This window comes from Oryctolagus cuniculus, chromosome 2 (genome assembly GCF_964237555.1).
Source record: "Oryctolagus cuniculus chromosome 2, mOryCun1.1, whole genome shotgun sequence".
Lineage (NCBI taxonomy): Eukaryota > Metazoa > Chordata > Mammalia > Lagomorpha > Leporidae > Oryctolagus > Oryctolagus cuniculus.
The window spans coordinates 72,699,050-72,714,389 of record NC_091433.1 but is presented as its reverse complement, the minus strand read 5'-3'; the positions used below and the strand labels follow the sequence as shown (position 1 = coordinate 72,714,389).

Sequence of the window (15,340 nt, the reverse complement as noted above, 5' to 3'; positions counted from 1 at the left end):
CAAGTGCCTATAGCAGTCCAGGCTAGGCCAGGCCAAAACCAGAGGATTATGACAACCCACTGCATATCTCCCCTATGGGTGGCAGGAACCCAACTATTTGAGCCGACACCTAGTGCCTTGCAGAGTGCATGCACATTAGCAGGAAGCTGGAATCAGGAGTGGAGCAGAGACTGAAACCCAGGTACTTCAGTATGGAATGCCAGCACCTTAACCCTAGACCAAATGTCTCACTTCCATAAAGTTCTTGAAGTACCCATTTATTATAAAAATTGAGACAAAATCTGATGAAAATGTTTTGGAGAAATTGTTTATGGTTACAGCATATTAATAAGTAGAACAGAAATGTGACAAGAATGACAGACTTCAGTTTGAAAGACTTAATCATTTCAGATTGTTCTAATTTGTAAAATTGTTCCTAGTTTGCGTATTTTACATACACATTTTTTATGCTCTGAATCATGATGATGTAGAAATGGTACCCGTTTAATTGCTTTCTCTAAGCACACAGTAGGAATGCTTTAAGTTTAGTTGAAGCCAACAGGAACTTGGAAACTTCCTTGAGCCAATAGCAGTGTTTCAACAATCTGCCAAAGTGCTAACTTTGAAATTCTGTGGTCACACAATGTTTCTGTATTTTAAGAACAACCAAATTGGAACATGCTTTTCAAAACTGAAAATATAGTTTGGAAAATGAACATTTTTAAAGAAATGGCTTTTCAGCAAAACCAAAAACCATAAATCATAACTCAGTATCCAATCAGAATTTATGAACTTGGAAGTAAAAATGAAATGTGAATTCTTGTTAAATTCCTTTTCTGCCACAGTATGATGGAAGGAATGTTGTCTAGGATTTCAGCAAAAGTGGTTGGGTTTTAAGTTAGGTAGCTGTCTGGGGAAACTTGTTTGGATGGCAGATTGAAAAGGGCACTTTAGCTGTGTTTGGAAAGAAAATGATTAAAGGAAATGAAGGTGTCGTCTCTCAGTTCTTTACCTTTAGACAAAAGAGCTTTCTTACACTTGACCGCCCCTCAGAGTCCAGGCATATCATCACAGCGTCCTTAATCTGAAACTTAGCTACTCACTCAAAAATAAGTCAAGATTTCTTCCTGAGCAGTAGCTGTTTAGAAAGACGGCAAGAGTGTGAGTTCTTCTGGGTCCTCTGGTTTTCCTTGGCATCCTGAAATTGGCCCCAGTTTGTGTGGACGGTGGATTCAAAGAGGAATGGGGGCTGGCATCCCATATAGGTGCCAGTTTGTGTTCTGGCTGCTCCACTTCTGATCCAGCTCCCTACTAATGGCCTTGGAAAAGCAACAGAGGATGGCCCAAGTATTTGGGCCCTTGCCACCCACGTGAAAGACCTGGAGAAGCTCCTGGCTCCAACTTGACCCCGCCTTGGCCATTGTGGCCATCTGGGGAATGAATCAGCAGGTGAAAGATTCACATTCTCTCTCTCTCTCTCTCTCTCTCTCTCTCTCTTTCTCTTTCTCTTTCTCTTTCAGATAAGTAAATCTTTAAAAATATTTTAAAAAGGAGAATGAAGATAGTATTATTAGTCTTAACACTGTTGTGTGTGTGTGTGTGTGTGTTTTTTTTAAGGTTTCTTTGAGAAGTTACACTGAACGAATCACCCTCGTGTGAAGGTGAGAAGTTTGGATGCCTGTTACTGCAGCAGGGGCCACCTAGAATTCAGCAGCATTTACAGGATTACTGAATTGTGGCAAGATTTACTCCACAATAGTCAAATATTTAGATTTAAACTTCAGTAATCTAGAAACCCAGTCCCTTAAAATATTTTGTTGCATGAAAGTGTCATCACAAATATTACTGTTTTCTGACAATTCAGAGAGCCTGTCATTTTAACTGTATGGTAGATGCATACATTAAAGTGTGCATTTATTTTTTTCATTTGTAGAATGGGAATATAGTTTTTTTAAGATTTATTCATTTATTTGAGAGGCAGAATTACAGAGAGAGAGGTCTTCCATCTGCTAGCTCACTCCCTAAATGGCCACAACAGCTGGAGCTGGGCTGGTCCAAAGCCAGAAGCCAAGAGCTTCTCCTCGGTCCCCCACATGGATGCAGGAACCCAAGCATTTGAACCATCTTCCACTGCTTTCCCAGGCCGTTAGCAGGGAGCTTGATTGGAAGAGGAGCAGCCAGGACTTGAACCTGCACCCATATGGGATGCCAGCACCACAGACAGAGGCTTAACCTACTGTGCCACAGCGTTAGCCCAGGAATATAGTTTTAAGTAGTAAAAACAGAGATGGAGCGAACTCTGTTTTGCACAAAGTTATATTGAAATCCATCTGATGCAACTTGGTTATTGCTTTTTATAAACTATGATCTATAAGCCATATACTATTTGAACTTTAGGATCTCAGTCTTCCACTTTGATTTAGAACTTACTTTGCCTCTTCTCCCTTCTGAACTTCTCCCTTGCTACAGGTACCTTCCCAACAGTATCTAAGTATTGTAAGTCTCCTCTTTATAAAAAATCTCCCTCCCCTCCATGTACCTCTCATGTCATCTGCTTAAGAAAGCCACCTGCATATGCTCCCTTCATTTCCCCTCCTCTCATCACCTCAGTCCATTGTAGCCTGGCTTCCCCACCTACCTCGCCATGATACAGAAACCTCTCTCGTCTAGGTCACTGGACTTCCTTGCCACTGAATCCTAAGAGTATACTTCATTCCTTTTTCAAAGCACCACCATGAGGCCGGCGCCATGGCTCACTTGGTTAATCCTCTGCCTGTGGGACCAGCATCCCATATGGGTGCTGGGTTCTAGTCCTGGTTGCTCCTCTTCCAGTCCAGCTCTCTGCTGTGGCCCGGGAGGGCAGTGGAGGATGGCCCAAGTGCTTGGGTCCGTGAACCTGCGCAGGAGACCAGGAAGAAGCACCTGGCTCCTGGCTTCGGATCGGCGCAGCGCCGGCTGTAGCGGCCATTTGGGGGTGAACCAACGGAAGGAAGACCTTTCTCTCTGTCTCTCTCTCTCACTGTCTATAACTCTGTCAAAAAAAAAAAAAAAAAAAACCCACAAACACCGCCTGACCCTGATGACTACTTTCTTGAGAAACTCAGTCGCTTTTGTGTTGGACCATCTCCTGGTTCCTTCTACCACTCTGGCCTCCTCTTCTGTCTCCTCTGTGGGCACATACTCAGGGCTGGGCCAGGTGAAAGCCAGGAGTCCTGCACTGCATCCTGGTCTCTCACATGGGTGGCAGGGGCCCAAGTCCTTGGGACATTTTCCACTGCCTTCCCAGGGTCATTAGCAAGGAGCTAGATCAGAAGTGGAGCAGGCAAGACTAAAACTAACCATCACGTAGGATGCCAGCATAGTGGCTTAACCTGCACATGACACCGGCCTGCATATCAGTATTTTGATTCCCCCTATGATATCTGTGCATTTTATGACCATCTCTATTCTAGTAGTTCTCAGCTCTCTGTCATCTTCTGTGCTGTCCTGAGCTCTGTTGAGAGTACATGACAGTTCCCCACATACCTGCAAATCAGTGGTCATAAAGAACCTCCTTTGTTTTGCTCCTTATTTAACATGAAGAGCACACACAGACTATCCAGCAACTGTGCCTCCAAAATCCAGTCTCTGACTTTTGTATCCTTTGCATCCTTCTCTTCCCCACTTCCTATAGCCTAGGGAAGCTCACAGTCCCTCTTGCCTAGATTACTGCAGTAGTCTATTTACCTTCCACTGTAACTCTGGTCTTGATCCTTCTCATTGCTTCCCTACAGTACAATCAGAATGGTTTTCCCAAAGTCTATATCTGGCTTAAAGTCCCTCAGGGACACTGCCCTAATGACGAAATTTAGGTTCCTTGCGTGACCTTGGAACCCCTCTGCTTACCTTTCCTCACCAGTATCCTTTCCCTCATCCCAGTAACCTGGGTTTACAGAATTGCCTTCTGTTCCCTTGCACTTGCCAGTCCTCATTTAAACACTTAATTCCCACCATCCTCTCCTGCCCTCCTTCCCACTATACATTCACATGGCTGGCTCCAGTGCATCCTTTATTGCTCGAATTAAACAGTGCTCTCTGTAGGAAAGCTTCTCCAACTACCTGAATTCCAGTCAAAGGCTGCTTTTGGAGCCTCCATATCCGTTGTGCACAAGTGTTTGCTGTGTGATGTTATAGTGGCTTCATCTGTGCCACTTTGTCCACACTGAGTACCATGAGGGAGGGATTTTGGCAGCTTTAATGTATGGTTGTTTCAGTGCCTAGTAGAGAGCACTGCATTATTTGTGGAATAAATAAAGCCGCATCTTTCAACAACAACCAAAAAACCCCCTGATGGGGCTGGCACTGTGGGTAATGGGCTAAGCCTCTGCCTGTGGCACCAGCATCCCATATGGGCTCAGTTTGTGTCCCAGCTGCTCCTCTTCCTATCCAGCTCTCCGCTATGGCCTGGGAAAGCAGTAGAAGATGGCCCAAGTGCTTGAGCCCCTGCACCTGTGTGGGAGACCCAGAAGAAGCTCCTGGCTCCTGGCCTTGGGTTGACTTAGCTCCAGCTATTGCAGCCATTTGGGGAATGGGCCAGCGGATGGAAGACCTTCTCTCCTTCTCTTTGTCTATAATTCTACTTCTCAAATAAATAAATAAACACTGACTAACATTAAAGTGTTAAGACACAGATGTTGAGGAATTTTTCAGGTTCAGAAAATGTAAAACCTTTTGTCCAGTGTAATAAAGCATTCCAGTCTCCTGTATCCATCTCTCCATTAGATAAACAATAATCTACTATTATCTCATTCCTGTGATTCATTGGCTCAGAATGTTTGAAACCTTGGTGGTAAGTATTCTTGACCCCTCATTTACTGCTCTGTTTACTGTGCAGGGTACCTTCAAATGGATTTCATGTATGGCTAAAAGGAGAACATTTTCTCTGCTGGATGTCCACCTCTTTGCAGTTGAAGCAAAGAGAAGGACTGAGGCTTGTTAAACTCTCCGAGTACCTTATGGGAAAAGTAAGCCAACTTCAGCTGTTCTGTCAGATAATCTGCCCTTAGAAAGAAGGGGAATTATTGGAGAATGTAACAGAAATAACAGGTGGTAGCAGATTTGAAGAGTCAAAAGAAAAAGAACCTAGCAAAGCAGGCCTCCCCAAAAACACTTTGACCTTCATTGGTGGGTGCTCCTTTTAAGGAGCAGAGACCACTCAAAATAGCTTAAGTGTGCAGGAGGTGTGTCAGAACCATCCAGGGGAATCTCACACACCCAGCATCAAAAGTGCAGTAAGGCCTGGGAGAAGAGAGGTGACCCACTCTTCCCACTGTTTCTCTGCTGGGGCTGCAGATTTTTTCATCTCTGCTTTCCCGAGTGCCCGCAGTGCACCTTGAACTGCCAGCTGCTTTGTTTCTGCATCGTGTCAAACTGGCCCCCAGTGTGCCTGACTTCAGCCTGAGCCCTGGATCAGCTGACCGATCTAGTCGTGTTATTCAGAGTTTCACGAAACTCAACTGAGTGTACACAGCCTTTGAATACTAACCCCTGAGTCAGGTGTCTTTTTCTGGCTTGGGCGTGGGAAGGCAGTGCCCAGTGCTGTGAAAGGGCAGATGATCTTGAGAAGGGGTGCGAGCAGCCAAGCTGCGACAGGACCCCTAATAAGGTGGTCATTAGCCTACGGGCCGTGACGGAAGGCGTGAGTCACACATGCTGGGTTTCATCCCTGGCACCACCACATGCTGAACTGTGATGCTGGCTAACAGTTCTGCACCTCAGTTTCTTCATCTCGACTCTGAGATTAATAGTTCTGATGTTACAGGGATATTGTGAAGATTCGGGAAAGAATGGAAAAGGTCCTAGATTCATGTCTAGCACACAGTAAGTGCTCCACAAGCCTTGGCCTTTGTTAATCGTAGCACTTGTAGATTAGTGAGGAGTGTAAAATAACTTCGGAAAGGGCATCTCCTGATGTTTGCAGTAATGTGTATAGGATGACCAGGCCCAGTGGCCTGGCAGGAGGAAACAGGTGGAACTTGCTGGCACTCAGAGTGATTTAGGAGCCCAAGACCTTCTGGGGATGGTCTCTGACTGGCGCAGGAGCGTGCCATGAGCTTTGTGCTGGCAAAGCTGTCATGCTGACTGGGTGGCTCTTCTGGTTACTTCGCATTCTTCATTTCCCCTTCTTCTTCAACCCTGAAAGGACGGTTTTCTCATTCTACTTCTTCAGAGCTTAATTTCTCAGAAGACGCATAGAGAGAATGATGTGGGATAAAAGATAAACACAAAGGGTAATTATTCAGCCTTAATTAGTGAAAACAAGCGGCAGCAAACCCTTGTGTTCAAACCCAAAACCTTTATTTTTCTGGAAAACAAGAGCACATTTTCACATAGAAGCACATCTCGCTTATACTTGTCCCAAAACTTATTTTTTTTCCAAATCAAATTTTGGATGCAGAATTTGTTTTATGCACTGCAGCTATTTGAAGCGGACAACTGGATGTGACTTGTGCTCTATTTATGTTTTTATTAAAGTTAAGTGAATTCATATGTTTTGAAGCACCAGTTGCCTTTGCAAAGCTTTCCAAAATTCAACTGTTTATTTGTCGGATGTCCTTACGCAGGAGGCTTGTCTGTGTCTGGACTGTGCATCAGACATTTTGAAGTAAAATGATTTTACTTTACTTCCCAGCAGTACTGATTGACTATAAAAGAGAGAAAATATAAACATTAACTACACCAATGATTGTATAGAGGCTTCAATTCTGTGCTTACTTATTGCTTGTATCTACATGTCTGGAGAAAACTTTGAAGAAAGAAATTGTTTGGAAAATTTGATTTGCAGAAAAGATAAATTTGGAACAAATATAAGTGAAATAAATTCATCTAGGAAAAGAGGTTCTTGTTCTGCGAGGAAAAAAAAAAGGTTTTAGGTTGAATGCAAAGGATTGTTGTTGCTTCCTTTTGTCTTTTCCTAATCCAAGCTGAACAGTTAGTTACATTTCTGGTTATCTTGTCCTGCATATTTGGTTATATTTGCGTGCAGAGGGAGCAGAATTAGTCTCTGAAAACAAAATAAAAAGAAAAATGAAAGAAAAGTCAGTAATTCCAAGGGATTGATGCCCATGTCTCCCCCACTGCCCCTTTATTGAATTACTTTACCTGCAGTTTGAGTTGAAATTTTATCTTGGAACTTTAAACTTGTAGAAATGTATTTGATGTTGGGTTTGGAGATGGCAAAACCAAAAGCTGTAGTTTGGAATGCAGAAACAGTGGGACAGGGATCCCTGTTCTGTATGTTTTAGTTCCTGTTTTCCCACTGGTCCAAAAACAAGGTGCAGATGTCTCATCACTGCGAAACCAGCAGTTGGAATGAGGAAGGGAAAAAATGGGTTGCAGTTGGGAGAAACTAATTTGTTGAGGATCTGTAGGAATGCCTGCCCCACTGACTGATCACAGCTGGTCTCTATTGTAAGATTTATTGTCAGGACCTGTGATACCAGTACAGAGGATTATGGCAGAGATTTCAGCTTTTCTTTAGGGCAGGAGGGGTGAGATTTGTTTTTGTGTGACTAAGGGTGCATTGAACTATTACTGAGCTAAAATGAAGATCCAGGATGGACATTTGAGTAATTAGCAGGATTTTGAAAGATTTCTGAGGGCAGTTGATAGGAAGTCTTCTGTACAGTGTGTTCTTTGATCAAGGCTGAGGGTTTTACAATAGCTAAAATTCTGCACTGTTGAGTTAAATTTTTGAAGGAGAGTTTCCAAGTTGCTGAGGAAGGAATTTAGGGGTTTTTTTGGCAGGAACTAATAGGAGCTTATCAAGAAGTGAGATGCCCAGAGACTGCTGTACTTGAGGTTGAGTGGGGCAGAGTGGGGGGTGAAGAAGGTGCCCCTGTATCATCAGCATCAGTAACATTGTTCAGAGGCGTTGCTGCAGCAAGGTCTGTTGATAATCCCTGCCAGACTGATTCTACTTTCACATCTAAGCTACCATGTACGTGTTTTTTTCCTCAATAGGGAGTCCGCTGTTGTTGTTTTAAGATTTATTTATTTATTTGAAAGGCAGAGTTATAAAGAGGCAGAGGCAGAAAAAGGTCTTCCAGCTGCACAGATCCGAAACCGGGAGCCAGGATCTTTTTCCGGGTCTCCCACGAGGGTGCAGGGGCCCAAGCACTTGGGCCATCTTCCACTGATTTCCCAGGCCATAGCAGAGAGCTAGATCGGAAGTGGAGCAGCCAGGACTCGAACTAGCGCCCATAGGGGATGCCAGCATTGCAGATTGGCGGCTTTACCCGATATGCCACAGTGCCGGCCCCGAGAGGCCACTGTTTTAACAGTTAATAGAATAATTGTCTACTGAAGAAAGATCCATGTCTGTTTCTGGTATTGCAGAATCAAGTTAGGGCCTCATGAGAATGTTGGTGGTAGAGTCTTGATGTTGGAAGGCCAAGGACATGGGTGTGAAGTTTTGCCTGGGCCTCTTGGCACATTCTGGCTGGCCGTCCTTCCTATGTGGCTGTAGGTTTCATCCTAAATACGGATCCTGGGTTGCAGCAGCAGCTGCAGTGGGTGTGGCAGTGTAGATCCGTGCCCTGTGCCTCCCAGGTCAGCAGGGGCCTCCAGGGTCCATGTCTGTTATCTCTGTGTGTGGATTTGTTGTAAAAGGGATGAGAGTGTGTGGATTTCTTTTAGCAATGAAAAGCACCTTATTAAATTGAAAGCTCTCATAACCACTTCTGCTAAGTAGCTCTCAAAATTTTAAAATTAATTAGTATATTAATATTAGGTTAAATTGTTAATATTAGACATACGTTTTCCTCTCCCTTGTTGGGACTCTGTTTTGATCAGTGAGTCTCCACAAAAACATTTTCTTTTTTTTTTTTCTTTTTTTTTTTTTTTTTTTTTGACAGGCAGAGTTATAGACAGTGAGAGAGAGAGAGAAATGTCTTCCTTCCGTTGGTTCACCCCCAAATGGCCGCTATGGCCGGCGTGCTGCGCTGATCAGAAGCCAGGAGCCAGGTGCCTCTTCCTGGTCTCCCATGCAGGTGCAGGGCTCAAGCACTTGGGCCATCCTCCACTGCCTTCCCGGGCCACAGCAGAGAGCTGGACTGGAAGAGGAGCAACTGGGACAGAATCAGCACCCCAACAGGGACTAGAACCCGGGGTGCCAGCGCCGCAGGCAGAGGATTAGCCTAGTGAGCTGTGGCACCGGCCGACACAAAAACATTTTCTAAAAGCACAAGATTATTTCTTTACTAAACACTGATTCAAGGGACTCAATAAATGTTTAATAATTACTCATTAAATTGACCCTGTGTGTTTTCACATTCCTTTTCTCCCATCCCATTATATTTCTACAAAATTAGTTCCATGACACAGCTTTTGCAATCGGTATTTTACCAGGCTATGCGTAGTTGAGATTGTTTACAAAGGCTGTTGAGTAACTGTCAGTTCTGAGAAGTTTCTGACGCATGCAGTGCTGTTACTCAAAATCAAATGGGGCAGGGATTTGCCCTAGCCATTAAGATGCTGCCTGGGAAACCCACAGCCCTTAATGGAGTGACCAGGTTCAAGTCCAAGCTGCACTTCAAATCCAGCTTCCTGCTGTTGCAGACTCTGGGAAGCAGTAGGTGATGGCTCAAGTAGTTGCATCTCTGCCACCCAGACTGAGTTACCGATTCTCAGCTATGGTGCAGCCCAGACCCTGCTATTGTGGGTATCAGGGAATGAACCAGCAGGTGGGAGATATCTGTCTGTCTGTCTGTCTGTCTCTCAAATAAGTAAAATAAGTTAAATTGTTTTTTTCAAAAAATAAATTAAAGCATGATGGACAAATGAAATTTTTGTCTTATTTCCCCAGAATAACAGAGAAACTAACTGCACATAAAATACTTAGTAGCAAACAAGCAACACAAACCAGATTTTACCAGATCAAAGCTATATATTTCTATAAGCGTGATCCTGTAAGAATAGTTCTACTTCCTATGTAATCTGGACTGAATTCACTTCAATTTTATGTTGAAAAGATGACCATCACTAATTTATTCTTTTTGGGTTACTTAACTGTCATGCTCATTTGCTTTCATTTGTATGCTACTTTTTCTTTAAAATTTTCATAAACAACATTGTGACCATAGCTCCAGAAAAAAGGATTTCAGAAATGAAAATTCAGCCACAATGCTATAACCGCCTCCATCTCTTGATTTCTTTGCTTCCTTCCAGACCTTTTCTCCTTAAATATGTGTGATTGTAGCATTTGTGTCCTTTATTCACACAAATTGAGCTAATCAAATACTCCATCCGGGAGTGTTTTAGCTAAATGACAAGGGCACCTAATTTTGTCTTCCAGGTGTGTTCCTAAAGTGGAACACAATGTCCCGTTTCCACTTGATTTTAAACCATGAGTGACATGCAGTGGGTCTTCATCTCTGAGTACTTTTTAGTTGGCAATGGTCCCTAATTCTTGATCTTTGTACATGTCTGTTTGTATAAAAATGCTTACGTTTATGAAGTTTAGCCTTTAGTAAATACCCTCTTCCGCCCCGCCCTCCCCCCTCAATTGATTTTTAAATTTTTATTTATTTGAAAGGCAAGCAGACCGAAACCTTCCATCCACTGATCTATTCCCCCAAATGACCAGAACAGCCCCTAGCTGGGGCCAAGTCAGAGGCCAGGAATTCAGTCTGGATCTCCCATGTGTCAGGGACCCAACTACTTTGAGCTATCACTATTGCCTCCCAGGGTGTGTACTGCACATGAGCAGGAAGCTGCATTAGGAAGCAGAGCTAGGACTCAAACCCAGATACTCTGAAATGTGATGCCAGAATCCTGGCATTACAGCTACTGGATTGAACATTTGCTCCACAGTTAGCTTTTATATAACTTCTACATTTCACTTGTTGATTTTTTTATAAGCAGAACATTTCACTACTTTATCTTCTAGGTAGAGAAATAGCTGTTTCAGGGTTAGCTCTTGGTAGAAAGTGATACACTTTTGATTTATGGAGTGTTGATGAGTTTTAACTTGGGGAACCTGATTGCAGTATTAGCAAAATTGGGGCTATCATCTGTGATCTTTGCATCATGCTTTGGCCTTCTGACAGGCAGTGTGGAAGACGCTGAAAATGGGTAAAACTTTTTTTTTACCATCAGGGAGATTTCCACTCCTTTTCATTTTATTTATTTATTTATTTATTTTGACAGAGTGGACAGTGAGAGAGACAGAGAGAGAGGTCTTCCTTTTCCGTTGGTTCACCCTCCAATGGCCGCCACAGCCAGCGCACCGTGCTGATCCGAAGGCAGGAACCAGGGGCTTCTCCTGGTCTCCCATGGGGTGCAGAGCCCAAGCACTTGGGCCATTCTCCACTGCACTCCCAGGCCACAGCAGAGAGCTGGCCTGGAAGAGGGGCAACCGGGACAGAATCCGGCGCCCCGACCGGGACTAGAACCCGGTGTGCCAGCACCGCAAGGCTGAGGATTAGCCTATTAAGCCGCAGCGCTTCCACTCCTTTTCATTTTTTAAAAATTCTTACTTATGTTTGAATTAGCTGCTTTCAATATTGAGAACTTGCAGTTATATTTATGTGTGAATGGTGTTCAGTCAATGAGTTAGTTTTAGTCTACTGGGTTTAATATGAAACTGAATATGAATTAGTTTATAAATATTAGTCCCATCCCAGTAATGTCTCTTAAATGAGAAGTCTTTTAGACTAAGTGTAGAAAATTAGTCTTATATTTTTGAATAAACTCAATGACAATATTAGAGTAAGGTTAAAACCTTATTTATAAAATATCTGTTTTTCACAGAAAATGTCAAGCTCATAAGTTTAGGTTATTGGCAGTGAAGAAAATGAAGGGAATAATACTCAATGTTTGTAGACAATTGTACAGTGGAAGTGCAATGCATGAAGCAAAAGCAAGGCTAACTTTTAATGTTTTTCTTTAATTTTTATTTATTTACTTGAGGGATAGAGCCCCTATCCACTGGCTCACTCCCCAAATGTCTGCAACATGGCTTTTTGGTTTTGGGGGTGTTTTGTTTGTTTTTTGGTTTCATGTGGGTGGTGGATGTGGCACATGAAGCCAGGGGCTGAGAATTCAGTCCAAGTTTACCACATGGGCAGCAGGAACCCAATTACTTGAACCATTACCACTGCCTCCCAGGGTCTGCATTAACAGGAAGCTGGAGTCAGGAACTTGAACCAGGCATTCCAATGTGGGACACAGGCATCCTAGCTGGAGGCTTTATATACTGGGCCAAACACCTGCCCTGCACTTCTGAAAGTTAAATACTTGTAGTTTTTATTGACTGATAACAGCATACACTGTTACAGCCCTGTTCTTCAGTTATGTCCTAGTCTGCTTGCTTAAATGACTTATTAAAGTCATGTGGAACTTTTTCATTTTTTTATTTAAGTTGTACATGTTCATTGGAATTAAAAATAGATATTGACAATATAATATATGAACTCCTTAGAAGTAAAAATTAACCCACCACTTAAATATAACTAGTTAATATTTTGGCTTATTTGACTTGAGACCTTTTTACTGTAATGTGTGTGTATGTATCCATGCGTTATTTTATAACCTGTTTTTCTTTTCAGTATTAGAATTAGCCAACATGTGAGAGATGAGATTTTTTTTGTCTTCTTTATTCATGCCAGTTAAAATATATATGTATGATACTTGATATGGACTTCGGTTTATTCATGTATAAAAATCAAATAAATGTAATAAATATGTGCGTTTTAGTACAAATTCATATTTAAAATAGTTGATAGAAGTTTTAGTTAGAGGGACTGGCACTGTGGCGCAGCGGGTTGACACTCTGGCCTGAGGCACTGGCATCCCCTATGGGCGCCAGTTTGAGATCCGGCTGCTCCTCTTCCAATCCAGCTCTCTGCTATGGCCTGGGAAAGCAGTGGGGGATGGCCCAGGTCCTTGGGCCCCTGCACCCGCGTGGGAGATCCGGCGGAAGCTCCTGGCTCCTGGCCTCAGATCGGCGCAGCTCCGGCAATTGTGGCCATCTGGGGAGTGAACCATCGAATGGAAGACCTCTCTCTTTCTCTGCTGCTCTTCTCTCTGTGTAACTGTGACTTTCAAATAAATAAATCTTTAAACAAAAAAAAGTTTTTGTTAGAAAAATCTAAGCACGTGTTGGGAGGTTTATTTATTTATTTATTTGAAAGAGTTACAGAGAGACGGAGAAGCAGAGAGATTGATCTTCCATCCACTGGTTCATTACCCAGCAACCTCTAGGGCTGAGCTAGGCTGAGCTAGGCCAAAGCCAGGAGCTTCAGTCAGGTGGCCCACATGAGTGGCAGAAGCCCAAGTACTTGGACCATCTGCTGCTGCTTTCCCAGATGCATTGTAGGGAGCTGGATCAGAAGTGGAGCAGCTGGGACTTTGAGCTCACACCATTTGGGATGCTGTTGTTGCAAATGGCAGCTCTATGCCACAGAGCTGGCTGCGAGAATTTTTTTTTAATTCTAAAAAGTTCACATCTGCTCTTTCCTTGGGAATGAAAATGGAGAAGCTCATGTACATTTGATAAGGTAAGAATAATGTAAGAAGCACAATGATCATGTTTTTTTACCTGCTTTTGTCCTGTGCTAGACTGTAATAAGTCCCATAAACTAGAAACCACATTGGTGTAACACCATTCTATATATATTCATACCATGACCCCTGGCTCTATTAGGTCCTGAAGAATCCGAGTTCAGTGAAGGAAGAAAAGACAGAAAATAGAAGACCAAACAATTCACCATTTTGCGAGAACTTAACTAACAAGTGCAGCCATATCTTGGAATACATTTCTGTGAACTTCTCTTTAAAACTTGTATTAAGTGAATAAAAATGGCAAATCTTTTTAATTGCCCAGAACTGCTATTCCTTTGCATCCCAAATGGGCCACTGTCTGCAGCCCTCTGTAAAAGGGAATGTATAAGCAAGGTTGAGCTTACTCAGCCCTCCCGGGACTGCTCTGCACCACACCTCTGTTCACAAGTTGAAAAGAAAAAAAAAAGTATTTTGTCCTTAGGCCTGGGAGCTGCATCACTACCTGGAGGCAGGATGGGTCCAGATCCACGTAAAACCTCCTCCCTTCTCTCTCTCTCTCTCTCTCTTTCTCTCTCTCAGGTTGTCCTCTTCAGAATGATTCCCTGCAGAGCAGCGCTGACTTTTGCCCGGTGTCTGATCCGGAGGAAAATCGTGACTCTGGACAGTCTAGAAGAGTCCAAGCTGTGCCGCTGTCTATCCACCATGGACCTCATCGCCCTGGGGGTTGGAAGCACTCTTGGTGCCGGGGTGTATGTCCTTGCAGGGGAAGTCGCCAAAGCAGACTCCGGCCCCAGCATCGTTGTTTCCTTCCTCATTGCTGCCCTGGCATCCGTGATGGCCGGCCTTTGCTATGCTGAGTTTGGGGCCCGAGTTCCCAAGACAGGGTCTGCGTATTTGTACACTTACGTTACTGTTGGAGAGCTGTGGGCCTTCATCACTGGCTGGAATCTCATCTTATCCTATGTGATCGGTATGTTTCAGAAATGAACCTCAGTTCTGTAGAGTGGCACCCTGAGTGAGAGGCCTTGGTGCTCGGTGGCAGATCTGCATTCATTAGCTGCTGAGTGATCCGGCCGCTTCATTCTACTCATCTCTGAATGTCTTCTCCTGAAACTGCAGAATTCTGTGCTTCTGCTTCATTTTGGTATCTTTTAGTGGGCTTGAGAATCTGTTTGCTTTAAGTTAATAGTTCTTTATTGCAAACAAAGATTCCACACCTTAGACTTGAGCATTTGATTATGGTTATATAATTGAGAAATTACTAAGACAATTCTATATGTCATTAAAATTTTCAACCTATGGAAACTAACCCATGTACCTGCTAGAGTGGCAAATGATGTTCTGTTAGTTGTCTGCCAGTGATCTTGTGTTTTCTGAATGTTATGTGTCTTGGGAAGGTACCTCAAGTGTTGCAAGAGCCTGGAGTGGCACCTTTGATGAACTTCTTAACAAACAGATTGGACAGTTTTTCCGAACATACTTCAAAATGAATTATACCGGTCTTGCAGAGTATCCAGACTTTTTTGCTGTGTGCCTTATATTACTTCTAGCAGGTAAGAAAACAAATTATGCTTCTCCCCATGATAAGCCAGACTAATTGTCCCAGGAAAATAGGTCCCTACTACATTAGAGACCTGAGTTCTTAACCTCCCCAGCTCTACTCACACTTATATGATAGGCGTGTTTCAAAAATAAACCTAGATTGTGTGGAATGGTAGAAACTTTACTTCTGAACAAATGGTACCTGGCATGCACTAAATAACAGAATGAGACATTTCATAATTTTTCATCAATTTCATAATTTTGTATTTAGAGATTT

The 15,340-nt window shown here is 43.1% G+C and overlaps 1 protein-coding gene across 7 annotated transcripts in view; it reads left to right on the top strand.

The window, feature by feature from the left end:
- Positions 1-15,340, top strand: part of SLC7A2 (solute carrier family 7 member 2) — an 88,135-nt gene that overhangs the window by 43,238 nt on the left and 29,557 nt on the right. For 5 of the 7 annotated variants that reach the window (XM_008251096.4, XM_070068470.1, XM_070068471.1 and 2 more), the window contains exons 2-3: positions 14,101-14,491; positions 14,919-15,074. In XM_008251096.4, coding sequence (XP_008249318.1) covers positions 14,116-14,491; positions 14,919-15,074 — 532 coding nt within the window. In that variant the 5' untranslated portion in view covers positions 14,101-14,115. Of the gene's footprint in view, positions 1-9,525; positions 9,702-14,100; positions 14,492-14,918; positions 15,075-15,340 lie in introns of those variants that run through there. The other 2 variants (XM_002709509.5, XM_002709508.5) reach the window with 2 other exon arrangements.